The 27,811-nt window shown below is 46.0% G+C and overlaps 1 protein-coding gene across 2 annotated transcripts in view; it reads left to right on the top strand.

Moving 5' to 3' along the window:
* Positions 1-317: 317 nt before the first annotated feature.
* The window catches only part of LOC116972107 (caspase-6-like), a 35,857-nt gene continuing 8,363 nt past the window's right edge, over positions 318-27,811 (top strand). The window contains exons 1-4 of one of the 2 annotated variants that reach the window (XM_033019469.1): positions 318-380; positions 16,329-16,365; positions 22,060-22,209; positions 24,442-24,518. In XM_033019469.1, coding sequence (XP_032875360.1) covers positions 362-380; positions 16,329-16,365; positions 22,060-22,209; positions 24,442-24,518 — 283 coding nt within the window. In that variant the 5' untranslated portion in view covers positions 318-361. Of the gene's footprint in view, positions 387-16,328; positions 16,366-22,059; positions 22,210-24,441; positions 24,519-27,811 lie in introns of both variants that reach the window. The other variant, XM_033019461.1, reaches the window with a different exon arrangement.

Genomic DNA, 27,811 nt, shown 5'->3' with positions numbered 1-27,811 from the left:
CTTCATTCCGTTCGCCATAAGAGCTCAATCTAACTCTCTCTTGAGTTATTCCAGCATTTTGCGTCTACTTATTGCTTAAACCAGCATGTGCAGTTCCTTCTTACTGTAAGATGACACTTTCATCTTATTCCTTCTCTCCAGATACGCTCATTCCTTCCCTCCAGAGATGTCCCACTGAGTTACTCCAGCATTGTGTGTCTGTCTTGCTGACTGACAACCAGTGGGCCAATTGTTGCCAGAGAGGCGGGGAGAAGAGGTGGGTGGGGGCAGAACCTCGGCGTCCCAGGAAGTGGCTTCTCCGACTGGGACAAAGGACAAGTGTGTGTAGTGTGAAGGGAGCGGAGAGGCACGGCTTGGAATCATGGCAGACGCGACCAAAGGTGAGGGTGAGATCCCTTGTAGCATCTGGGGGCGGCTGCGTTCATTCACCGGGGACAAGTAACAGCGGCTATTTTGTGTGGTTCACGCCGAAGACAGACACACAAAAATGCTGGAGTAACGCCGGACACACAGTGAAGTTGTTTGGCAAAAGAAACAAACGCGTTTCTCTTTGCACATTCAAAAGGCTACTGAAACTTGGAAAGAGCTTGCAGGGACTTGGGCAATGGGTGGAGTGGTGGACTATCTGGATTGTTCCTATGTCTGAAGAAGGGTCTCGACCCGAAACGCCACCCATTCCTTCTCTCCAGAGATGCAGTCTTGTCCCGCTGAGTTACTCCAGCATTTTTGTGTCTATTTGCCCTCCTCAGTAACCTTTGGACATAGTTGATATTTTCTTTTGCGGCACAATATGTCTCAGTCTGAACATCCACTGGCCCCTTTGCCTTCACCTGTGGGCAGCCTGAGCCGCTCAATTCTTCCTGCGGGTTATTGTAGGCACCAGACAAAAAACAACATGATCTCTCGGGAGACCGGGCAAGGCACGCCTCCCTACCTGGGTCTATCCAAACAAAGGACTTCCTTCAAATGCCCCCCCCCCCCCCTCCAGCCTTGCCCCATCCTGATAGACAATAGGTGCAGGAGTAGGCCGTTCGGCCCTTCGAGTCAGCACCGCCATTCAATGTGATCATGGCTGATCATCCACAATCAGTACCCCGCTCCTTCCTTCTCCCCATATCCTTTACTCCGCTATCCCTAAGAGCTCTATCTAACTCTCTCTTGAAAGCATTCCAGAGAACCTGCCTCCACCGCCATGTGAGGCAGATAATTCCACAGACTCACAACTCTCTTTGTGAAAAAGTATTTCCCTCATCTCCGTTCTAAATGGCTTACCCCTTATTCTTAAACTGTGGCCCCTGGTTCTGGACTCCCCCAACATTGGGAACATGTTTCCTGCCTCTAGTGTCCAAACACTTTATAATCTGATATGTTTCAATAAGTTACCCACTCATCCTTCTAAATTCCAGTGAATACAAGCCCACTCGCTCCAATCTATCAACATATGACAGGCCCGCCATCCCGGGAATTAACCTTGTAAACCGACCCTGCACTCCCTCAGTAGCAAGAATGTCCTTCCTCATCTTCCTCAGTGATGGGAGCATCACTGTGTATTATCAGTGAACAAAGCTTTGAAACCATTCAAACACATCATCCTCAACAGCCTCCCACTGCCCACAGCAATCACTGTGTAACGAGGGAAGGCTGGAACTCCAATTGATGGCCACTGCTACGGGTACTGTAAATCTAAGACACCAAACAAATGTATCTTTGCAGCAAATTAATAATATGCTGACCAGTTAATGCAAGTGTTTTGTGGAGGAAGGAACTGCAGATGCTGGTTTACACAGAAGATAGACACAAAATGCTGGAGTAACAGGGGCGACAGGCAGCATCTCTGGAGAAAAGCAATAGGTGACGTTCCAAGTCGAGACCCGTCTTCAGACCGAGTCAGGGGAAAGGGAAACAGGAGATATAGACGATGATATAGAGAGATATAGAACAAATGAATGATAGATATGCAAAAAAGTAACAGTGAGAAAGGAAACATTGTTAGCTGTGTGCTAGGTGAAAATGAGTTACAGACAATGAGACTCAACAAGACGACTTTGTAGCTGGTACAACTTGGGTGGGTAGGGATGGAAAGAGCGGGAATACAGCTGCAGGAGTTACTTGAAGTTAGAGAAATCCATTTTCATACCACTGGGTTGTAAGCTGCCCAAATGAAATGTGTTCCTCCAATTTGCGTTGGGCCTCACTCTGACAATGGTGGAGGCCGAGGACAGAAAGGTCACTTTGGGAATTAAAGTGTTTGGCAACTGGGAGACCAGGTAGGCCGAAGGGTCGAAGGTGTTCAGTGAAACGATCGCCCGGTCTATATTTGGTCTCGGCGATGTATGAGAATCCACATCTTAAACAACGGATACAGTAGATGAGGTTGGAGGAGGTGCAAGTGAACCTCTGCCTCACCTGAAAGGACTGTCGGGGTCCCTGGACAGAGTTGAGGGAGAAGGTATAGGGACGGGTGTTGTGGTTGCAGGGGAAAGTACCCGGTGGTTTGGGTGGGAAGGGATGAGTTAAGCAGGGAGTTGCGGAGGGAACGGTCTCTGCGGAAGGTGGAAAGGGTTGTAGATGGGAAGATGTGGCTGGTAGTGTGATCCCGTTGGAGGTGGCGGAAGTGTCAGAGGATTTTGTGTTGTATACGATGGCTGGCGGGGTGAAAGGTGAGGACCAGGGGGACTCTCTCTGTCCCCGTTGTGACGAGGAGGAGCAAGGGCGGAGCTGCGGGGTTCCGAGGAGACACGTGTGAGGGCCTTTTTCACTTGTTCTGTCCATAAATGTGGATTGGTCCGGAAAGTACCCCATTTTTTTATGTTTGGATGATTTATAATTGAATACATAAAATTATATTTAGAGTCATACAGCATGTAAACAGGCCCTTGGCCTTCTTTATGTCCAAATGTTGCTCCTCGGGTTCCTATTAAATCTTTCCAAAGTTATGTCCTCTGGTTCTTGATTCCCCTACTCTGGATAAAAGACTATACATTTACCTAATCTATTCCCCTCGTGATTTTATACACTTCTATAAGATCACCCCTCAACCTCCTACACTCCAAGGAATAAACTCCTAGCCTGCCCAATCTCTCCCTATAGCTCAGACTCTCAAGTTCTGGCAACATCCTTGTGAATCTTCCCTGTTTCGTTTAGCTTAGAGATATAGCACACACACATTAACACTATCCTACACACACTAGGGACAAATTACACTTATACCAAGCCAATTAACCTACATACATGTACGTCTTTGAAATGTGGGAGGAAACCGAAGATCTCTGAGAAAACCCACACGGTCACGGGGAGAACGTACAAACTCCGTACAGACAGCACCCGTCGTCAGGATCGAACTCGGGACTCCGGCACTGTAGCTCTACCGCGTCCGCCCTCTTAAAGGCACAATAAGATGATCATTCTGCCCACCTGTCAGATTCAATAATAATTGAATTGTTTTGAATATCTAAATTAGAATTGAGACAGAAGGTCAAATTAGTCAATATTTCGTTTCATTTATTGGGCAAAGTGGAAAGTAATATTTTCTGCTGCAATTATTCAGGTTAAAGGAAACATAAGTATTAGGTGCTGCTTTGTTGTTATTTATTTTCAAAATCTATTTGTGGCAGATAAATACAAAAACAAGTGTACATTACGAAGCAGTGCATGCCCCAGAGCTGATGTGGCGATATGTGTAAAAGGCAGGAGTGCTTATTGTGAGATATTATGTTACGCTAATGGGCCTGTCCCACTTAGGAGACTTTTTAGGCGACTGCAGGAGACTCTGCGCTCGCCTCATGTTCGCCATATGTTCGCGGGTGGTTGTCTGGGGAGTCGCCTTCATGGTCGTGAGGAGTTCCCGCATTCTGGGAACTGGTTGCGGCCCCATTATGCTCGCCGTGAATTTTTCAACATGTTGAAAAATTAGCGCCGACCGGAATGAAGCCACCATGAAGCGTAGCGAGAATTCTCGTGCCGTAGGTGGGTCGCCAGGAGGACCCTATGGGTTGCCATGTTAATGTCCGCCGAGCTTCACAGCCGTGTATCTCTGGCTTCTTAAAAGTTGTCTCCACTCCCTCTTCCCACCCTGTCACTCCCCCTCTTTTAAAGGACTAAAGTGACCCTTCCCGTACACTGTGCTTTCACCATCTTAATTACAGCGCCAACCTTCCTGTTCATCGCGGTGTGTGTCTGTATCACATTGGCCTTGCACCATGTGAATTTCACTCAGACAGCGCTCCCCCCCCCCGCTTGCCCTGTCCCCACCTGCATAACTGGCCGGTGAAGGAAGTGATGTGTGTATGTGTTCCACTCTGACAGTCGCCGTTCCAGTCGCCAGTTTTTCAGCGACCTGCTACGACTTGACAGTCGCCTGAAAAATCGCTCTAGTGGGCCAGGCCCACAAGGAAAGTGTGCAGTTCAACTCTCATCTTGTCAATTTGTCTTATCCATCCTCTTTTTTACACGAATTGATGGAACTGTTGCAGATAAACAAGATGCCCCCCCATGATATCTCACCTCGGTATTTTACAATCATGTAGAAACAAGGAACTGCAGATACTGGTTTACAAAAATAGACACAATGTGCTGGAGTAACTCAGCAAGTCAAGCAGCATCTCTGGAGAACTTGGATAGATGATGTTTTTATTTCGAGACCAGTCTGAAGAACGGTCCCAACCTGAAACATCACTTATCCATGTTCTTCAGAGATGCTGCCTGTCACTTTGAGTTACTCCAGCACTTTGCACCTTTTACTAGCTCACAATGTAGATCATTCCCAACCGTTTAAGACACTAGGACAATCATAGAAAGTTGGCAATTGTAAATGCAACAAAGGAAAGGGGAAATGGTGAATATAAATGATGTTAAATATTGTTCAGCACGGATTAAAAATGGGGAGAAAAGTGACTCAGTGTACCAGAATCACGTCATTCCTATAGTGTTGTGACCAGAATTGCTCTCAATATTTCATTGTGACATAATCAATATTTTATAAAGTTGTACCAAGATTTTCCTGCACTTGTATTCAATGCCCTGGCTTTTGATGCCAAATGTGTCTTCTGCTGCCTGAATGACACTTACAAGCACTGTCTCTTTTAGGGATCGTTGGACATCTGCACTTTGCTCCTCAACACTGCCTAAGCCCCGACCTTTCATACTCTATGTCCCATCCTTATCTGAGCCCCACCCTCACCAACTTGCATCAACATGCATCACCTCATGTTTATCAGGATTTTATTGCACCTGCCATTGCCCTGCCCAATTTACCAGCTGACCAGTTTCATTCAGTCTTTAAGAATATAAGAACTTGAAGCAGGAGGAAGCTTTTTGCTTTAAACACCATTCAGTAAGATTCTCGCTGATATTTTACTTCTGACATTTACTTGCAGTAGCCACCTCATGCTAGATTCCTTTCACATCTACAATAAAAATTATATCTGTCATAAATATACATTAATTACCCTAAGTTCCCTTGAGAAGAGAGTTCCAAAGGTTCACGGTGCTCTGGGTGGAACATTTATTTTGTACTCCGTCCAGAATAGCCAACACCTGGTTCTGGAGCTCGCAGCCAGGTGAAACATCATTCCCTGTGTAGGAAGGAACTGCAGATGCTGGTTTAAATCGAAGATAGGCACAAAAAGCTGGAATAACTCAGCAGGACAGTCAGCATCTCAGGAGAGAAGGAATGGGTGACGTTTCGGGTCTGAACAAGGGTCTCGACCCGAAACATCACACATTCCTTCTCTCCAGAGATGCTGCCTATCCGCCTGAGAAAGAGCATTCCCTCATCATTTCTTCATTTGCCTGTTGGAATTTTGTTTATTTCTGCCCGGTATCTGTTTCATTCTCTCAAGTCGATTATAGGCATCGTGTGCTTAATCACTTTTAAAATCCTGTCATAGGAATGAATCTGTACTGCTGTATATCTTCACACATCACAAGTATATTCTTTGTGGGGTGGGGAGGTTAGATTCATACACACCATTCTAAGTGTGGTCTCACCAGCATCTTCTATAACTGGATCAAGGTTCAGTACATGTACTCGTATACTAAAATCCTCATACACAGAATCCCTGTGTATAAAATCATGAGAGGAATAGAACAGGTAGATGCACAGAGTCTCTTCGCCAGAGTAGGTGAATCGAGGTCCAGAGGGCATTGGTTTAGCGTGAAGGGGGAAAAAGATTTAATAGGAATCCGAGGGGTAGCTTTTTCACACAAAGGGTGGTGGGTGTATGGAACAAGCTGCCAGAGGAGGTAGTTGAGGCAGGGACTATTTCAACATTTGAGAAACAGACAAGTACATGGATAGGTACACAAAATTGCTGGGGAAACTCAGCGGGTGCAGCAGCATCTATGGAGCGAAGGAAATAGGCGAAGTTTCGGGCCGAAACCCTTCTTCAGTACATGGATAGGACAGGTTTGGAGGGATTTGGACCAAACTAGGCAGGTGGGCCTAGTGCAGCTGGGACATGTTGGCCGGTGTGGGCAAGTTAGGCAGAAGGGCCTGTTGACATTGTATGACTATGACTCTATGAGAAGGAAATCATATCATTTGTCTTGCAAATATTTGGTGTACCTGGATGTTAATCAATGGTAATTCCAGTTAAATGATTCCAAGATCCTCCTTCCGTCCGAGTCTGATGAAAACCTTTCTCATAGTCACAGAACATCATGCCTGCTGGTCATGACTTCTTTCCAAAACAGTCAGTGTTTACATGACTCACTGGAAAAGCCCATGAGGGGCAGGGGATAGAATTTGCTTCATTTATAAAATCATGTGCCCAACATTTTAAAGTAGCAACATAATACAGTAATTTTCTTATAATTTATTTAATTCTCCTTAAGGCAAACGGTTAATCCAGAGAAGATATAACATTCACAAAGTTTGCCCTCGCCGCTACTATATTTGAAATGTAGGAGACTTTTATTAACATTTCAAAGCAACTAAAATGAAGAAAAACTTTGCATCTAATTCTTACTCTGGAGATGCTCCGTGACTTTGAGTGCCGGATGGAAATTAGTGGTGACGTTGATGAAGTCAGTGAGTTCTGCATGGGTGCAGGAGGTAGCACCGATGCAATCAATTTAGCGGAGGTAGAGTTCGGGGATAGGGTCAGTGTACGCCTGGAACAGGGAACCCCCGACCTCTACCTCCGCTACATTGACGACTGCATTGGTGCTACCCCCTGCACCCATGCAGAACTCATTCACTTCATCAACTTCACCACTAATTTCCATCCGGCACTCAAATTCACCTGGACCATCTCCGACATCTCCCTACCGTTTCTAGATCTCACTATCTCCATCCCAGGAAACAGACTATTGACCGACATCTATTACAAACCTACTGACTCCTATAACTATCATGACTACACTTCTTCCCACCCTGCTTCCTGTAAAGACTCTATCCCCTACTCCCAATTCCTACGCCTACGCCTATGCCGCATCTGTGCCCAGGATGAGGTGCTCCACACCAGGGCATCGGAGATGTCCTCATTCTTTAGGAAATGGGGGATCCCCTCTTGCATTATAGATGAGGCTCTCACTAGGGTCTCCTCGATATCCCGCATCTCCACTCTTATTTCCCTCCCCCCCCCCCCATTCGTAACAAGGACAGAGTCCCCCTTGCCCTCACCTTCCACCCAATCAGCCATCGCCTGCAGCAAATAATCCTCCAGCATTTTCGCCACCCCCAACGAGATCCCACCACTGACCACATCTTCCCATCACCTCCCCTTTCTGCTTTCCGCAGAGACTGTTCCCTCCGAAACTCCCTGGTCAATTCGTCCCTTCCTATCCAAACCACCTCCTTCACGGGTACTTTCCCTTAAGATAAGATAAGATAAGATAATCTTTATTGTCATTGTACAAGACAACGAAATTCTGTTGGAGCAGTCCTCCAGCTGCACAGGAATATAAGTATAAAAATACAATTTAAAAAAAAAGAACTATTAAAAAATTTAACTATAACCATAAACATACAGGAGTATTGGCGGGTGTGTGAGAGAGAGGGGGGGGATCAATGTGGGAGGGGGATAGAGTTCAGTAGTGTCACAGCTCTATGGTAGAAGCTGTTTTTCAGTCTTGTCGTGCGGGCGCTCAGTATCCTGTATCGTCTTCCTGAGGGCAGAAGGGTGAAGAGACAGTGTCCAGGGTGTGTGCTGTCTCTAAGGATGCCCTTGACCCTCCGGATGCAGCGGGTCCGGTAGATGTCCTCCAGACTGGGGAGCTGGGTGCCAGTGATCCTCTCAGCAGTTCCCTTGCAACCGCAGGAGATGCAACACCTGTCCCTTTACCTCCCCCCTCGACTCCATAGGAACAGGCACACTTGGACCATTGTGTACAGACTGGTCACCCATCTGCAGGAAGAATGTCATTAAACTAGCAAAATCGGAGAAAAGATTCACGAGGATAACACTGACTGGAGAGCTTGGGTTCGAAGTAGAAACTGGATAGGTTGGGTTTTCTGGAGTGAAGAGCATTGAGGAGTGACTTTGTAGAGGTGTATAAAATCAGAGGTGTATATACGGTGGATGGTCTGATTTTTTTTTTCTCCAAGCAGAAGAGTCTAAATCTAGAGGGCGTAATTTAAAGTGAGAGGAGAAAGATTTAAATGGGACTCAAGAAGAAATGATTTCACACAGGAATTGTGCTACCATTGGCAACGGTGTAGGTGGGTATAATGATATTGTTTACAAGACATTCAGACAGGAACATGGATGGGAAAGATTTAGAAGGATATGGGTCAAATGCAAGCAAATAAGTCTTGGAGGGCATGGACAATTTGGGCCGAAGGACCTATTTCCACGCTGTACAACTCTGATTCTATGACTACCCATGAATTTAACCAGTGAGGCAGAGACTCACTTCACCTGCACCCCTTCCATCCTTGTTCACTGGATTTCAATTCTCACAATGTGGCCTCGCCTACATTAGTGAAAGCAAACATAGACTATGTATGGTGATCATTTGTGGAGTAGTAGGCCCACACAATGCATCCTAGTTTGCAGGTGATGTGTGGTCTGCTGCAAGCCTGGGCTATGTCATATGGAGGACAGGCTGTTGCCCATGCAGCACGTTCCCCCTCTCCACGTCGCTGATCGATCCAAAGGAACAGCAGGGCCGTTACAGTTTGGCAACTGCCGTCGCAGGAGCTGCCAGAGTGAGGTTGTGGACAACGATGAACTGCCTTAGGGGCTCCGACTCCGGATTTTCTTGAGGTTTACTCCTGGAACTTTTTCCATGGCTGGATATGGCCACAAGGCAGTGGAGGTTTTAAATCAGAGTTTTCCTTCTCGTAGACAGACTGCCTTCCCAGGCTGACGAACCCCATCTGCCCGAGACTCGTGGGGGCGGGAGCATCTACCTTCCCGTGCAGGTCTATAGCACCTGCCCACTGCCCATTTGTGGAACATCTGCATTATCTCTGCAACAGCCCCCACGGACTTCTGTTTGTAATTTTAACTCTACTTCCCACTCCACACAATCTTGTCCTTGGCCTTTTTCATTGCTGCTGAGCGGCCGAATGCAAGTTGGAAGAACAATATCAATTAGAACAATTAACATATGATGAGCGTTTGACGGCACTGGGCTGGAGTTTTAAAGGATGAGGGGAGACCTCATTGAAAATATTGAACGGCCTGGATAGAGTGGATGTGGAGAGGATGTTTCTACTAGTGGGAGAGTCTGGGACCAGAGGGCACAACCACAGAATAAAAGGACGTAACTTTAGAAAGGAGTTGAGAAGGAATTTCTTTAGTCAGAGGGTGGTGAATCTGTGGAATTCATTGCCACAGACAGCTGTTGAGGCCGTCAATGTATATTTCTTAAGGTGGGGATAGATATATTGTTGATAAGTACATGCATCAGGGATTATGGGGTGAAGGCAGGAGAATGAGGTTGAGAGGGAAAGATGGATCAGCAATGATTGAATGATGGAGTAGAGTTGATGGGCCGAATGGTCTTGCTTTACTACTGGAACTTTAGACATGAATATCTTCTTCTTCTTCCGTATGGCGTGCACAGCCTAAAGTTGTAGAACAACTTGTTCTATTTGATCTTATTAGATTGTGCACGCCAGGTTGATTGCATTCGTGGAAACAGGGCGTACCACGTGAAGGTTGCAATCTTCCCACCCCTCATGAATATGTCTTGCAACACAACAGTATGAACAATGAATTTTCTATGTTCAAGTAACCCTTAGGGCCTGTCCCACTTTCCCGAGTTACTCACGAATTCTCCTGAGTTTTCCCCTTGATTTGCCGTAGGAGTGCGTAGATATATCGTGGCGGCTCGCTATGCCAGCCGTCGGTACTCGGGACATCAGGTAAGTTGGGACGTTTTTTCCAGCATGACAAAAAAGTCCACGAGTAAAAAGATAGTCGGGAGGAAGAGTTCGTAGAACACAAAAATGATTTTTTTTAAGGTCCTTTCAACTCGGCAGAGGACTCGGGAAAGTGGGGCAGGCCCTTTACCCCTGGTGTTTTTCTCCCACACACACTCACTTCTCCACTGAGTTTCTCTCCCTTTTGTTTCCCATCCATCACCCACCAGTCCCATCTGCCCATTATAGACAATAGACGATAGACAATAGGTGCAGGAGTAGGCCATTCGGCCCATCAAGCCAGCAGCGCCATTCATTGTCATCATGGCTGATCATCCACATTCGGTACCCCGTTCCTGTCTTCTCACCATATCCCCTGACTCCGCTATCTTTAAGAGCTCCATCTAACTCTCTTGAAAGCATCCAGAGAATTGGCCTCCGCTGCCTTCTGTGTTAGAGAATTCCACAGATTCACAACTCTCTGGGTGAAAACGCTTTTCCTCATCTCCGTTCTAAATAGCCTACCCCTTATTCTTAAACTGTGAGCCCTGGTTCTGGACTCCTCCAACATCGGGAACATTATTCCTGCATCTAGCCTGTCCAATCCCTTAAAAATTGTATACGTTTCTATGAGATCCCGTCTCATCCTTCTAATCCCAGTGAATATAAGCCCGGTCGACCCATTCTTTCATCATATGTCAGTCCCGCCATCCCGGGCATTAACCTGGAGAACCTACACTGTACTCCCTCAATAGCAAGAATATCCTTCTGAAAATTAGGAGGCCAAAACTGTACACAATCCTCCAGGTGTGGTCTCACTAAGGCCCTGTACAACTACAGTAGGACCTTCTTGGTCCTATACTCAAATCCTCTCGTTATGAAGGCCAACATGCCATTTGCTTTCTTCACAGCCTGCTGTACCTGTGTGCTTGCTTTCAGTGACTGATGTACAAGTACGCACAGGTCTCATTGCACCTCCCCTTTTCCGAATCTGACACCATTCAGAGAATAATCTGCCTTCTTGTTCGTGCCACCAAAGTGGATAACCTCACATTTATCCACATTATACTGTATCTGCCATGCATCTGCCCACTCATCCAACGTATCCAAGTTACCCTGCAGCCTCATAGTATCCTCCTCGCAGCTCACACTGCCGCCCATCTTTGTGTCATCCATAAACTTGGAGATGTCACACTTAATTCCTTCGTCTAAATCGTTAATATATATTGTAAATAACTGGGGTCCCAGCACCGAGCCTTGTGGCACACCACTAGTCACTGCCCACCATTCTGAAAAGGACCCGTTAATTCCTACTCTTTGCTTCCTGTCTGCCAACCAGTTCTCTATCCATGTCAATACCCTCCCCTCAATACCATGTGCTCTAATTTCGCACACTGATCTCTTGTCAAAGGCTTTTTGAAAGTCCAGATACACCACATCCACTGGCTCTCCCTTATCCATTCTACTTGGTACATCCTCAAAAAAATTCCAGATGATTAGTCAAGCATGATTTCCCCTTCATAAATCCATGCTGACTTTGACCGATCCTGTCACTGCTTTCCAAATGCGCTGCTATTACATCTTTAATAATCGACTCCAGCAACTTCCCCACTACCGATGTCAGGCTAACTGGTCTATAATGCCCTGTTATCTCGCCCTCCTTTCTTAAAAAGTGGGGTTAAATTGGCTACCCTCCAGTCCACAGGAACGGATCCAGTCATAAATGATCACCAATGCATCCATGATTTCAAGGGCCATCCCCTTGAGTACTCTGGGATGCAGACCACCAGGCCCTGGGGATTTATCTGCCTTCAGTCCCAACAGTTTACCTCATGCCATTTTGTGTTCTGTTTCTTTCCTTCCAGATTGCAGCATCCACAGTTTATTTGTCTTCAAACTTCTCAGCTGCACTTGGAATAGAGAGAGAGAAGAACGGATAATAAGATACAGAGAGCAGAGGGGGTGAAAGTCAGGAAAGATTAAATTACAAACGTTGTGACATTGCAAGATGGCAAATGCCTGCAGGAGTGACAAGGAAGAATGCTGAGAAACTGGAAAAAAAATTTGATATGAAATAGTTGAATCCTGCAGGTTATGTCATGCCTGCCTGGTTAGAGATACTATTCCTCGAGAATATCTTGAGCTTGCCCCGTCATTATCCTTTCCACAAAGAACAAAGTTATGGTTGAAAATTTTTATTTGATCCAAATTAGGAAAAGTTACATATTGTTCCATGTGGTTCTCAAATAACTATATTTTTCCAGTTCTAACCCAATGGTGAGCTGCTTTGAAGTTTTTAACCCTTAGCGGATATTTCAGATTTGGTTTAGATTAGAGATACAGTGCAGAAACGGGCCCTTCGGCCCATCGAGCCAGTATCGACCAGCGATCCCCGCACATTAACACTATCCTACACACACACTAGGGACTTCTTCTTCTTGTGTTTGAGGCAGCAGAAGTTATGTAACACCCTCCAGGCGCTGCAGCCAGTTAGACCTTCCGCATTTAGCTGCAGCAGGGTGATGCCATCCGGTCGACATCCTCAGGTGCCCGGCCTAAAAAGGGCGCATGACATCCGTACCCTTCATAAACATTATTTAGTTCCTTATCATTCACAGTATGTATTGTACCTCTGATTAATTTAGTTTAGAGATACAGTGCGGAAACAGGCACTCCGAATCCACACCGACCAGCGATCCCCGCACATTAACACTATCCGACACGCACTAGGGACCATTTGCACTTATAGAAACATAGAAAATAGGTGCAGGAGGAGGCCATTCGGCCCTTCGAGCCAGCACCGCCATTCATTGTGATCATGGCTGATCGTCCCCTATCAATAACCCGTCCCTGCCTTCTCCCCATATCCCTTGAATCCAAGCCAAGCCAATTATACCAAGCCATTGAACCTACAAACCTGTACGTCTTTGGAGTATGGGAGGAAACCAAAGATCTTGGAAAAAACCCACACGGTCACGGGGAGAACGTACAAGCTCTGTACAGACAGCACCCGTAGTCGGGATCAAACCCAGGTCTCGGTCGTTGAAAGCGCTCTAAGGCAGCAACTCTACCGTGCCGCCCTGTTTGATTTCCCAAAATGCATAATTGCACATTTGTCGGTCCGAGATTCCACCTGCCATTGCTCCATTTAACTTTCCATCTGATATGTAATCTGCTGAAGCCTGAGACGTTTTTTATGTCATTTGAAAATGTAGCGATCATTCCTGCTACAGTTATGTTCGAGTTGTTAACAAATGTCACAATCAACAGAATTCCCCCCAATTATCCCCGTGGTACATCACCGGATACAGAATTCCATTCAGGAAAAGCACTCTTCCCAATGCTACCCCTTGCCCCATCAAGACCACGGGGTCCAATTATCCAGCTCACCTTGCATCCCAAGTGCCTGAATCTTATGGACCAGATTACAATACAGGACCTTGTCAATTGCCTTAGAAATGCCCATATCGACAACACCTACATCCCTGGTTTTATCAATGTTTTTGGTTACCTCCTCAGAAAATTAGTTTAGTCAAATTAGTGATTCAGAATTACCACTCACCAAAGCCGTGCTGACTTTTCATAATCAGTCCCAGCATTTCCAAGTGTATATAAATCCAGTCCCTTAAAAATGGTTTCATCAAATGGCGGCACGGTGGTGCAGCGGTAGAGTTGCTGCCTTACAGCGAATGCCGGAGACCCGGGTTCAATCCCGACTACGGGTGTTGTCTGTACGGAATTTGTACATTCTCCCTGTGACCTGCGTGGGTTTTCTCCGAGATCCTCGGTTTCCTTCCACACTCCAAAGACGTTCAGTTTGTAGGTTAATTGGCGGGTAAATGTAGAAATTGTCCCTAGTGTGTGTAGGATAGTGTTGATATGTGGGGATCGCTGGTCGACGCGGACCCGGTGGGCTGAAGGGCCTGTTTCCACGCTGTATCTCTAAACTAGATTAAAACTAAAATAAAACTCACCTGTCCTATCTCTGCTGAGTTTTATGGAAGGGAAAAGTTTAGTTTTAGTTTAGTTTAGAGAGACAGTGTGGAAACAGGCCCTTCAAAAACCAAGATTTCCTATCCTCCAGTCTTGTACCCCACTTGTGGTTAAAGGTGATGTCTTTATGACCCCAGCCATATGCTTTTTTAGTTTTAATTAGTACTAGACCAAGTGGGACCCGTTGGGTCCCGTTCCCCAAACGCAATATTCCACCACTCACCCATAGTCCCCAACTACGCAGGCGCGGCTGACGGGTTCCCGTTGTGACGCCAGAGATCCCCGTTGTGATGCGTGTCACGGCAACCCTCTCCCAACTGCGCCTCGCCATCCCTCTTCCTACCCCTATCCTCCTTCATCCCCCAGCACTCCCTCCTCCTCCTCTTCACCCTCCCTCTTCTTTCCCCTCTCCTCCTCCCCTCCCCCACTCCCTCCCTCTCCTCTCCCTTCCTCTCCTTTCCCCTAACCTCAGTCACTCCTTCCCTCCCTCCATAACCCCTCTCCCCTCCCTAGCCCCCTCCTCTCCATCTATCTCCCCCCCCCCCTCTTCCCCCACTCTCCACCCTCACCACCCCCACTTTCCCCTCCCTCTCCCTCCCTACGCCCTCCTCTCCCTCCCTACGCCCTCCTCTCCCTCAATCTGCCCTGTCTCCCTCCTCACCTCCCCAGGATCTCGATGTAAACCACCACCGGCCCCGTTTTCTCCAGCAGGGTGGCGATGATGTTGTACTTGAGGCGGAGGCCTCGGGGGGGCGGGGGCGAACGTCCTGGAACCGAGACAGAGCTTGAGGTGGGGGCTGTTGGGGGGGGGGGGGGGGGGAGCATCCTAGAGCTGGCAGAGGGGGAGGGCTTGAGGCGGATGATGTCGGGGAGCGGGGTTGGTGAGTGTTCTGGAGCCATTAAAAGGGGAGAGCTTGAGGCGGGAGCTGTCATGGGGGGGCGAGCGTCCTGGAACGGGGGAAGGGGAGGGCTTGAGGTGGGGGCTGTCGGGTGGGGAGTGAGCGTCCTGGGGAGGGGAAGGGTTTGAGGCGGGGGCTGTCGGTGGGGGGTGAGTGTCCCGGAGACTGCGGAGGCGGTGGGAGAGGCCAAGGGTACCCGGCGTGGCCTCTCCCCACTCCCAGTCCCCACACCGGCTCCAACCTCCCCAGCCCAAGGTCGGGGCAGAAATTATCATAGAAGGAAACTTATCCGTGGATCCGTCGGGTCGCCATTGTGACGGGAAAATTAGATGGCGGTCTGAAATTGTGCAAAGGCCGCTCTGAGGACCAGTGGGGTGTCCTTTGTGACACATGTCAAGGCGCGCTGTGCACCCATGGGGTGTCCTTTGTGACCCCTGTCAAGTAAAGACGGCAAGTGGGGGCGCTATTTTTATTATTTTTTAAGTTTTAGACGTCAATAACTTGTAAAATATACCATCAATCAGAACAAAACTTGTTTAATTTATATCACAGGACAGGGTGAGTAAGATGGGCCAAAAATTGTAACGCTTTCGTGTACCGTTTTTGCGCAAATACAAATCGGGCAAACACACGGACAAACAAACAAGATGAGAGTTTTAGTAATATAGAGATAAAGAGCTGATAAATTGTTGGTATCTTGACTGCTTTATTATATTAAAATCTGCACAGATGACCATGGGAGTTAATGCATTCATTACCACACCAATTAGTAAAGATTGAAGGAAACAAAAGAAGGAACAGTTTGTCCTTGGTTTGGTTTTAGTTTAGAGATGCAGTGTGGAAACAGCCCGCCGAATCCGCACCGACCAATGATCCCCTGTACTCTAGTTCTATCTTTCACACTAGGGATAATTTACGGAAGCCAATTAACTAACAAACCTGCACGTCTTTGGAATGTGGGACTAAACCGGAGCACCCGGAGAAACCCCACGTGGTCACAGGGAGAATGTACAAACACCATACAGACAGCACCCACGATCAGGATCGAACCTGGGTCTCGAGAGGTAAGGCAGCAACTCTACCGCTGGGCCACCGTGCTGATAGTAAATACTTTTATTTTTCAGATACCAGTGAAGTTGACTTTCCGACAATCTTTCAAAGGTTTGTGATGGTTTTAATTATAACTATTTTAATGATGTGTATCCCATATCGTGGACATCAGTCCATTCTCCAGCTGGACTTGCCAATGATAATAGGAAATCAAACAAAAATCATCAACTAAATTGAATGACTTTTGTTTGTTGGAAGAAAGTTTTACTATCTCCAATATTATTAATAATACAAAAATGTTGAAAAAAAGGGGGGAGAAACACTATTGTGTTTGTGTCCCTAAAATATTCTCTCCTGCTGGTGTAGCACAATCTGCAGTGTATAGGTGGCACGGGGAAATCTCGCAGCAGTAGAAAAGTTTTGCATTAAAAGCTGTAAATCAACCATTTATGATCTGGATCATAAATGTCAATTTAGTGATGTCAATTCAGTCTGAAGATGGGTCTCGACCCGAAACGTCGCCCATTCCTTCTCTCCAGAGATGCTGCCTCACCCGCTACGTTATTTCAGAATCTGAATCAGAATCGCACTTTATTCGCCAAGTATGTTTTGCAACATACAAGGAATTTCATTGGCCAGGTCAGTCATACAATTAAAAGTAACAGATCACTCAAAAACACATTTTAACATGAAAATCCACCACAGTGACTCCTACACATTCCTCATTGTGATGGAAGGCGAAATAAAGTTCAAGTCCTTTTTTGTGTCTACCTTCAATTTAGTGTCTACCTTCAATTTAGTACCGTATACCATAAAGCTACCAAAGTAATTGGTGATTATAAATATGAATATGTCTGATGGCCTCTACCTACCATGCTCTCTTGATTCAGTAAAACTATTTTTGTTCTTCGTATGAATTTCAAATGTTATTGAATTCTCGTGACTTGATAAGTGTGGCCCGATCTCCATCCAGTTGATTTCATTCTCCATTGAATCCTTTTTCTGGAAGCTCATCTTCTTTCTGGGTCTTTAGTTTAGAGAATGGGGTGGGAACAGACCCTTTGGCCCAGCGAGTCCACGTCTACAGCCATCAATCACCGTACACCACTTCAATGTTATCTCACTTTCGCATCCTACACACTCGGGGCGATTTACAGAAGCCAATTAAACTACAAGTCCACATGTCTTTGGGATGTGGGGGGAAACCGGAGCACCCGGAGAAAGTCCACGCAGTCACGGGGAAAATGTACAAACTCCGCAGAGACAGCACCCGTAGTCAGGATTGAACTCTGGCTCTGTGAGGCAGCAGCTCTACTGCTGCGCCACCCTGTCACCCTGTTCAGTTTAGTTTAGTTCAGAGATGCAGCTTGGAAAAGGGCCGTTTGGTTCACCAAGTCCGCATCAACCAGCGATTACCCGTACACTAGTTCTATCCCTGGGCCCATAGCAGAAGCATCCACGTGGCGGGGCTGGAAACTGGAAATATCCTGAGCTAACTCTGCTACCACCATCATCTATTGCGACAAGTGACGGCTCCCACTGATAGTCGCCGGAAGCTTGCGTCCTTTTCAGGACGGACGATGACAGCGAAGCCAACATTTGTAACAAGATGGACATGGAAAGAAGAAGAAAAGTTCTATCCCTCACGTTCAGGACAATTTACCGAAACCCTGCACGTCTTTGGAGTGTGGGAGGAAACCGGAGCACCCGGAAAATACCAACCCGGTCACGGGGAGAACGTGCAGGCTCCACACAGACAGCACCCGTAGTCAGGACCAAACCCGGGTCTGTGGCGCTGTAAGGGCAACAACTCTGCCGCCGTGCCACCTGATAAAAGATGATGGACAAAAAGGAAGGGTGCATCTGAAGATTTCAGCTGCCTATCTATTATAGTTATTTTCAGAGTCTGCATTGATAAGAATAGAAAACAGTCATCAAAACTAACAACATTTTGCATGTTTATATCTTGTCCAAACTATAAGGAATGTGAATGGAAAACATAAACCAGATCAGTTAATAGCTCAGTGACAGCAGTAACTCTGCAATTGCAACACTTCTTCTTTCGTATGGCGTGCACAGCCTAAAGTTGTTGGACAACTTGTTCTATTTGATCTTCTGTTTGTACACGTCGAGTTGATTGCATTAGTCGAAACAGGGCGGACCACTTGAAGGTTGCAATCTTCCACCCCAATTGCAACATGATAAAATGGACAATCATTATTGTTCTTCAAGCACGGAATATTTTTCTTGCTCCTCAATTCAGAAGCAAGATGGCCTTAAATGTTGGAGGACCAAGTAGTTTCAATTGGAGCTTGAGTATGTGTAAATATAAAGCCGGATGGGTGGAAGGGTCCAGGGAAGGGGGAAAGAGGGGGGATAAAAGGGAAATGGGGGAAAGATCATACAGCATGGAAACAAGCTCTTTGGTCCAACTTGCCCACATCAGCCAACATGTCCCATCTGTACTAGTCCCACCTGCCTGCATTTGGCCCACATCCCACTAGACCTGTCCTATCCATGTACCTGTCTAATTGTTTCTTAAATGTTCTAGTAGTCCCTGCCTCAACTACCTCCTCGGTCAGCTTGTGCCAAACACCCACCACCATGTGTGTATAAAAGTTACTCCTCAGATTCCCATTAAATATTTTCCCCTACATCTTAAATCTATGTTCTCTGGTCCTCGATTAACCTACTCTAGGCAAGAGACTCCACACGATCTATTCCACTCTTGATTTTTTACACCTCTATAAAATCACCCCTCATCCTCCTGCGTTCCAAGGAATAGAGTCACAGCCGGCCCAACCGCCCCCTATAGCTCAGACCCTCGACTCCTGACAACATCCTCGTAAATCTTCTCTGGCCCCTTTCCAGCTTGACAACATCTTTCCTATAACATGGTGCCCAGAACTGATCACAATACTCTAAATGCGGCCTCACCTCTTATACAACTCACCGCAGCGCAGCGGTAGAGTTGCTGCCTTAGACAGCGAATGCAGCGCCGGAGACCCGGGTTCGATCCTGACTACAGAGTTTGTACGTTCTCCTGTGTGGGTTTTCTCTGAGATCTTCGGTTTCCACCCACACTCCAAAGATATACAGGTTTGTAGGTTAATTGGTTTTGTAAATGTAAATATTGTCCCTAGTGGGTGTAGGATAGTGTTAATGTGCGGGGATTGCTGGTTGGCGTGGACCTGGTGGGCCGAAGGGCGCGTTTCCGTGCTGTATCTCTAAACTAAACTAAACTTTAACATGACCTCCCAACATCTATACTCAATGCTCTGACTGATGAAGGCCAATGTGCCAAAAGCCTTTTTGACCATCCTATCTATCTGTGACGCCACCTTCAAAGGACTATGTGCCTGTACTCCTGGTATGTGTACACAGGGGGATGGGGATTGAGAAGGGGGGGGGAGGGGGGGGGTAGGGCCGTACTTGAAACTGGAGAGTTCAATGTTCATGCTGTTGGGATGTAGGCTACCCAAGCAGACTATGAGACCGTTTTCCCAGTAACCCAGTTAACCTTCCCCTCCTCCTTGCACACAGCTCCTATTTCCCACTCCATGCCATCTGTTTTCCCTCTATTCTGCCCTCTCCCAGCCCCCATCCACCCACTTCCCTTCCTCCTGGCTTTATATTTCACTCCTCCTCTTCCTCCCTTATATGGCACACTTTTGCCTCGATTTTTCCTCTGAAATGTTTCACTTCCTTCGCTCATCTGCCAATTACACGTCTCACCTGTATCCTGCTATCACTAGCCAGGTTTAAAAAAAAATCAGAACTACCTCTCTGAGATCTGATTACGCTATTCAGAAGTATGAGGGATATAGATGGGACATCATATAGAGAAAATAAACATTTCCCAATAGCTTGGATTTTTTTTAACTAAGAGGTAGTTGAAATCTGGAACCCACTGCCTGAGGAAAGGCAGGTTCTCTCACAACATTTAATTAGTATTTCGATGTGCCACGATATAAAAAGGTTTAGCCCAAGTGCAGGAAAATGGGAGAAGCATAGATTATTACTGGATAGCTGGCATTGAGACAATAGGTCATAGCACATCCCTTTCTCTACCTTGATCCCAAAGTGTGAATATGACCACCTATCCTCATCTTAACTTTAGTTTAGAGATACTGCATGGAAGCAGGCCCATCAGCCCACCCACCAGCGATGCCCGCACATTAAAGGGCCTGTCCCACTTAGGAGACCTAAACAGCAACCTCTGGTGACCTTGCCCGCCACCCAAGGTTTCCATGAGGTCACAGGAGGTTTTGGTCCCTAATGGTCGAAAGTGGTTTCTGCGTGGTCGAGGCTTCATCTAGGTTGCTGCTATTTTGTTTTATCATGATTAAAACCAGCCTCGACTAAAAATAGGTTGCCGTTTTAAAAATAGATAATTTTTTTGTGGCAGGTCTAGTCAAAGCCAGTTTTCTTCATAGTTGAGGAAGGTTTTCAACATATGCGTGGGAGGTGGTAGGAGGTTGCAGGTCACCTCGACCTTGCTTTTTTTTTGGGTGGTGGGCAAGGTCAGCAGAGGTTGCTGTTTAGGTCTCCTAAGTGGGACAGGCCCTTAACATTATCCGACACACTAGGGACAATTTACATTTTATACCAAGCCAATTAACCTACAAACCTGTACGCCTTTGGAGTGTGGGAGGAAACCAAAGATCTCGGAGAAAACCCACTTGGTCACAGGGAAAACGTACAAACTGAAGATCGCGGAAAAAACCTACGTGGTCACGGGGAGAAAGTACAAACTCCATACAGACAGCACCCGTAGTCAGGATTGAACCAGGGTCTCCATCACTGCAAGCGCTGTAAGGCAGCAACTCTACCGCTGCACCACTGTGCTGCCCATAAGATGAATAAAATCAAATAATATGGAAAACATTTTTATTATGTAAACCACTGGAACGATCCATTAGCATTATAGAACATCAGAAAAGTCTGAAGAAGAGTCTCGACCCGAAACATCACCCATTCTTTCTCTCCGGAGATCCTGCCTGTCCCGCTGAGTTACTCCAGCTTTTTGTGTCTATCATCAGATAAGGGTGGTCAGGATGGTGTTTGTGATGGAAGGCTGTAGTTATGAGGAGCGATTGAATAGGCAAGGTTTACTTTCATTAGAACATAGGAGAATCAGCTCCGACCTTTGAAAGGGATGGATATTATTATGAGGGGCATAAATCGGGTCGATTGCCAGATTCTTCTATCCTATGAGGTAGAGGGGAATTAGACGATATTGGTTAATGTTGAGAGTGGAGAAATTCTAGAGACCTGAAGAACAGGTTTTCTCGTGGTGGCTAATGATGATAAGGAATGAGCTGCCATAGGAAGTAGCGAAGGCAGATACAATTACAATGTGAAACAGATATTTGGACAGGAACGAAGTAAAGAGAAACTGGATTTAAGGCAGATCGAGAAGGACATCGAGCCAAAGTGCCCGTTTCTAAGCTGTATTAATCTAAAACTTTAATTTTCCTAATACCATACAATGGTAAAATAATAGAGTAGTTATTTGAGATACCATTCATTTCAAAATTGATTGGTATTTCAAAATTATTGATTATTTCAAAAAAATTCAAAATGATCGGTATCTCAAAATGATTAGTGCACTTCAAAATGTGCTTTTCAGGTGCTTCTACGAAAAATATAAATTAAGTCATAATTTCTGTTATCTCACCTTGTCTGATCTTTGATTACATTTCTCTTCCTTCGCTTGGTTTCACTTGCCATGGGTGTTTATTCCATCCAGTCAGATGCACTTTGTTATTTTTATCGAGTCTGACCCACTGTTTTTTGTCACAGTGTTGATGCAATGGATCCAAGTGCCAAATACAACATGAAGCACAGCAGGCGAGGTGTTGCCCTGATCTTCAACCATGAGCGCTTTTACTGGTATCTGGGATTGCCCAACAGAGGAGGCACAAACGCGGACAGATTTAATCTGGAAAGAAGGTATTTCATCAGATATTTTACAGTTCTTCTCATTTGGTGATCCATTGTGGTTTAATGTTTTATGTGTCGTTCCTAACTGTCACTGTATGTCATTTGAGGAAGGACATTCTTGCTATTGAGGGAGTGCAGCGTAGGTTTACAAGGTTAATTCCCGGGATGGCGGGACTGTCATATGCTGAGAGAATGGAGCGGCTGGGCTTGTACACTCGGGTTTTGAAGGATGAGAGGGTATTTCATTGAATGATATTAGATTATTAAGGGTTTGGACACGCTGGAGGCAGGAAACATGTTCCCGGTGTTGGGGGAGTCCAGAACCAGGGGACACAGTTTAAGAATAAGGGGTAAGCCATTTAGAATGGAGGCGAGGAAACACTTTTTCTCACAGAGAGTGGTGAGTGTGTGGAATTCTCCGCATCAGAGGGCGGTGGAGGCAGGTTCTCTGGATACTTTCAAGAGAGAGCTAGGTAGGGCTCTTAAAGATAGTGGAGTCAGGGGATATGGGGAGAAGGCAGGAACGGGGTACTGATTGGGGATGATCAGCCATTGAATGGTGATGCTGGCTCGAAGGGTCGAATGGCCTACTCCTGCACCTATTGTCTATTGTCTATTATCGTGTTGTCACTTGTGTGCGGAGCACCAAGGCAAATTCCTTGTATGTGAATAAACTTATTCAATCATTTATACTTGTTCAGCACAACAGTGAACTTTCATGTGCACTGTTTAAATATGTTATTGTTGCTTATTGTTCCTCATTGAAACCTACTGAATAGTGAAAGCCATGGATAGAGTGGATGTGGAGAGGATGTTTCCACTAGTGGGAGCATCCAAGACCAGAGGTTATAGCCTCAGAATTAAAAGATGCTCCTTTAGGAAGGAGATGAGGAAGAATTTTTTTAGTCAGAGGGTGATGAATCTGTGGATTATTTGCCACAAAAGGCTGTGGAGGCCAAGTCAATGGATATTTTTGAGGTAGAGATAGATAGATTCTGGATTAGGACCGGTGTCAAGGTTTATGGGAAGAAGATAGGAGAGTGGGGTTAGGAGGAAGAGATAGATCAGCCATGATTGAATGAGACTAGACTTGATGGGCCGAATAGCCAAATTCTGCTCCTATCACTTGTGACCTTATGAAGAACCCACACCGCCCAGGATACGCTCTCATTTCACTCCAACCATCTGGAAGAAGGTGTAGAAAATTGTAACGTCCAGGTTCGGGAACAGATTCTTCCCAACAACCATCAGGTTAGACACTGTGAGACACTGACACTACAAACAGCCTGAGTTGTGCAAGGGTCTTTGGGCTCTGCTTGGCTTTACAGTATGTGTGTGTGTGTGTGTATATATATATATATATATATATATATATATATATATATATACTTTACAGTATGTGTGTATTTATATATATATATATACACATTTATTAAACTTTTTTCTGTTTGAATACTGTGATTTATGAAAATAACCAAAATGAGCACACTGATGCCCTTGCTGTGGAGAAATTTCTATTTTTTAAATCGCCAGATCGAAGTAATTTTTAAACACACTATATGTTCATTATTTTTATTGTTTGACTGGGTAGAAATATACAGTTTAGTAAGTGATTGGCACCAATTGCAGGGTAATGTCATTGAATATAATCCTTCTGTAAGAGTGGTAAGTTCTTGGTTTGATCTAACTAGTTTTCGTACAATTGCCAATGTTTAATTGTACCATAGCATCATAGAGTGATACAGTGTGCAAACAGGCCCTTCAGCCCAACTTGCCCACATGTCCCAGCCACACTAGCCCCACCTACCCGCGTTTGGTTCATGTCCAAACCTGTCCTATCCATGTACCTGTCTAACTGTTTCTTAAATGTTGGGATAGTCCCAGCCTCAACTACCTCCTCTGGCAGCTTGTCCAATACACCCACCACCCTTTGTGTGAAAAAGTTACCCCTCAGATTCCTATTAAATCTTTTTCACTTCACCTTAAACCAATATCCTCAGGTCCTCGATTCACCTACTCTGGACAAGAGACTCTGTGTATCTGCCCGATCTATTCCTCAGATGATTATATTGTACATCCTCGTCAGGGATTAGTATAGGTAATAACCATCCTTACAGCATGTTTGTTCTTGACTGGGGATTGTTTACAACAAGGAAGATCCTATGGGGATGACTTTCTTAAAACGAAACTACATGAAGGCCACTATGAGAGACTCAGCATATACTTTATGTATTTTAATAGGTTACAAGATCTCGGTTTCGATGTGTCTGCGTACGACAACCTCAAAACAATAGAAGTGTTGGAGACCATTCACAAAGGTAACACTTGAGCTTTAGTCACATTTGAACGGGCCATTGTATAAGGCTCTGCTAAGACCACATCTGGAGTATTGTGTACAGTTTTGGTCTCCTAATTTGAGGAAGGACTGTCATATGAGGAAAGATTGAAAAGACTAGGCTTGTATTCACTGTAGTTTATAAGGATGATGGGGTATCTTGCAGAAACATATAAAATTATAAAAGGACTGGACAAGCTAGATGCAGGAAAAATGTTCCCAATGTTGGACGAGTCCAGAACCAGGGGCCACAGTCTTAGAATAAAGGGGAGGCCATTTAAGACTGAGGCGAGGAAAAACTTTTTCACCCAGAGAGTTGTGAATTTGTAGTATTCCCTGCCACAGAGGGCAGTGGAGGCCAAATCACTGGATGGATATAAGAGAGAGTTAGATAGAGCTCTAGGGGGCTAGTGGAATCAAGGGATATGGGGAGAAGGCAGGCACGGGTTATTGATTGGGGACGATCAGCCATGATCACAATGAATGGCGGTGTTGGCACGAAGGGCCGAATGGCCTCCTCCTGCACCTATTTTCTATGTTTCTATAACACGGCTTTCAGCATTTTACAAGTGTAAGGATTTATAGACATCCCAAGGATTTATAGACATTACAATTGCAGAAACTTTCCTTAATCCCAGATTGAGTGTTTAATTAATTAAGCATAATGACCTGGGCCTGCGGTGATACAATGAAGAAATATTTATAAAAGGAGATTTAATCATTATATTGAATATTGGAATTGACAGTTGCGAGTATTTGTCTCGTCATAAAACATAGGGTTGGAGTCCATTTCGTAGAACCTGTGGTGTCGGGGACAAAGCCAGGTTTGGCAGGGATCGCACCGACACTCACAGTAGGGTGAACTCGCGTGATATGTTTCATTTACAGAGACGGGAAAGTCCATGACCACATGGGGGCGCTGTCCCTCGTCATCCAGGAGCTGGCCATCTTGTGTTGTTCCCAGCCGTTCATCCTTGCCTTGAGAGCTCATCCTGGCGGCTCAGCTTTGGGCTTGAAGAGGTGGTGCTGGCAGTCTCTGGGTTATCCTGGCAGCTCAGTCTTTGCCTCTGTGTGTGGGCACAGTCCCTCGTTGTCCATGGGCAGGAAGAGACACTGGCATCTCAGGCTTGTCCCGGATATTCAGTCTTAGCCTCAGCCTTGACCACACAAATGATGCCGATGTTCTCAGCTTTGTCCCAGTGGCTCAGTCTTCCTCAAAGCTGCGATGGGAAAATACAGCAAGCAGGGAAGCTTCCCATTATCTCTCCCCTCCTTTTTCCCCTCTGGCTAAAATGCCTGGGTTTGATGTGTAGGAAGAAACTGCAGATGCTGGTTTAAACCGTAGATAGATACAAAATGCTGGAGTCACTCAGCGGGACAGGCAGCATCTCTGGAGAGAAGGAATGGTTGATGTTTTGGGTTGAGACCCTTCTTCAGACTGCGAGTCAGGGGAAAGGGAAACGAGAGATAGACTGATGTGGAGAGATAAAGAACAATGAATGAAAGATATGCAAAAAAAGTAACGATGATAAAGGAAACGGGCCATTGTTAGCTGTTTGCTAGGTGAGAATGAGAAGCTGGTGCGACTTGGGTGGGGGAGGGATGGGGAGAGAGGGAATGCAAGGGTTACTTGAAGTTAGAGAAATCAAAATTCATACCGCTGGGCTGTAAGCTGCCCAAGCGAAATATGAGGTGCTCCAATTCCTCTAATTTGTGTTTAGCCTCACTCTGACATTGGAGCAGATCTGGGAAAGAAAGGTCAGTGTGGGAATGGGAAGGGGAATTAAAGTGTTTGGCAGGAAGGTCCAGGCGGACTGAGCAAAGGTGTTCAGCGAAACGATCACCTAGTCTACGTTTGGTCTCGCCAATGTACAAAAGTCCATGGAGTCCACAGGTCAACGGAGGATGCGATCTCACTGGCTCTCCACTCCGCACTGGACCACTTGGACAATAAAAACACTTACTCTGGCTGTTGTTCATAGACTACAGCTCGGCATTTAATACCATCATCCCCTCCAAGCTGGTTACCTCCCCCTCTACATCGGGGACCTGGGGTGGAGGGTACTGCACCGAGGAGTCCTTTGTAATCTGTTTCTCTCGCGATTCACGGACTCGCCAGCCGCCTGCCACTGTTGCGGGCTGGAAGAATCTGTGTTCCATGTGTATATGGAGTGTGTGAGGTTGCAGCCCCTGTTCCAATATCTAAAGGGGCTGCTCCTTGCCTTCTGGCTGCACTTCACACCCACCATCCTCATCTTTGGATACCCTGTGCGTAGGGGAGAGGGTAGGGGGCCAAGGATGTCCTGGTTTGGTTGCTCCTGGGCCTGGCCAAGCTGGCCATCCACGAGTCACAGCGGCTGCCTGCCCCTTTTCCGGGGTTACGTCCGCACCCGGGTGGTGTTAGAGAGGGACTACGCGCTTTCCAAGGGCATGCTGGGGGATTTCTGGGACCGCTGAGCATCGTGGGGGGGTGGAATGCATCCTTGACAAGGAGTGTAACATAGTTGTATAATAGTTTATCGCTTGTCGTGTATTATGGTGGTGGGTTCTGTTTTGTTTTTTACTGTACTATATATATTATTTTAGTATTTGAATAAATTAATAGAATTTTTCAAAAAGCTGGTCATCAAGCTCACGGAACTGGGTCTCTGCGGATCCCTCTGCAATTGGATCCTCGACTTCCTCATCTATAGACCACAGTCTGTTCGAATTGGCAGAAATACTTCTTCCTCATTAACAATCAGCACGGGAGCACCTCAAGGCTGTGTGCTCAGCCCCCTGCTCTACTCACTCTATACTCATGACTGTGTAGCCGGACACAGTGCGAACTCCATCCTCAAGTTCGCCGACGAAACCACCGTTGTCGGACGAATTACAGATGGTGATGAGTCAGAGTATCACTATGTTTACTTATTCTGTTGTGCTGCTGCAAGAATTTCATTGTTCTATCTGGGACATGACAATATGATACTCTTGAAGGATCATCTTGAAGGAGTAGGCTGACAGGATTCAGGTGTCCATTCCAATGTCAGCTAATCGGTTGTAACTGTTACGAATGATGCTCTCTCCTGAGCTGTCTGGCAGTGATAGAGGTCAGAGCAGCATCTAAGGGTGAACATAGGACTGCATTTAAAAGATACTTAGCATATTTCGCTTGGGTAGTTTACACCCCAGTGGTATGAGCATTGACTTCCCTTGCTTTCTCCTTCGTTCCCCTCCCCCTTCCCAGTTCTCCTACTAGTCCTACTGTCTCCGCCTACTTTCTATTTTGACTTT

The sequence above is a fragment of the Amblyraja radiata genome, chromosome 1, assembly GCF_010909765.2.
Source record: "Amblyraja radiata isolate CabotCenter1 chromosome 1, sAmbRad1.1.pri, whole genome shotgun sequence".
Classification (NCBI taxonomy): Eukaryota; Metazoa; Chordata; class Chondrichthyes; order Rajiformes; family Rajidae; genus Amblyraja; species Amblyraja radiata.
This window is presented reverse-complemented; position numbering and strand designations above follow the sequence as displayed.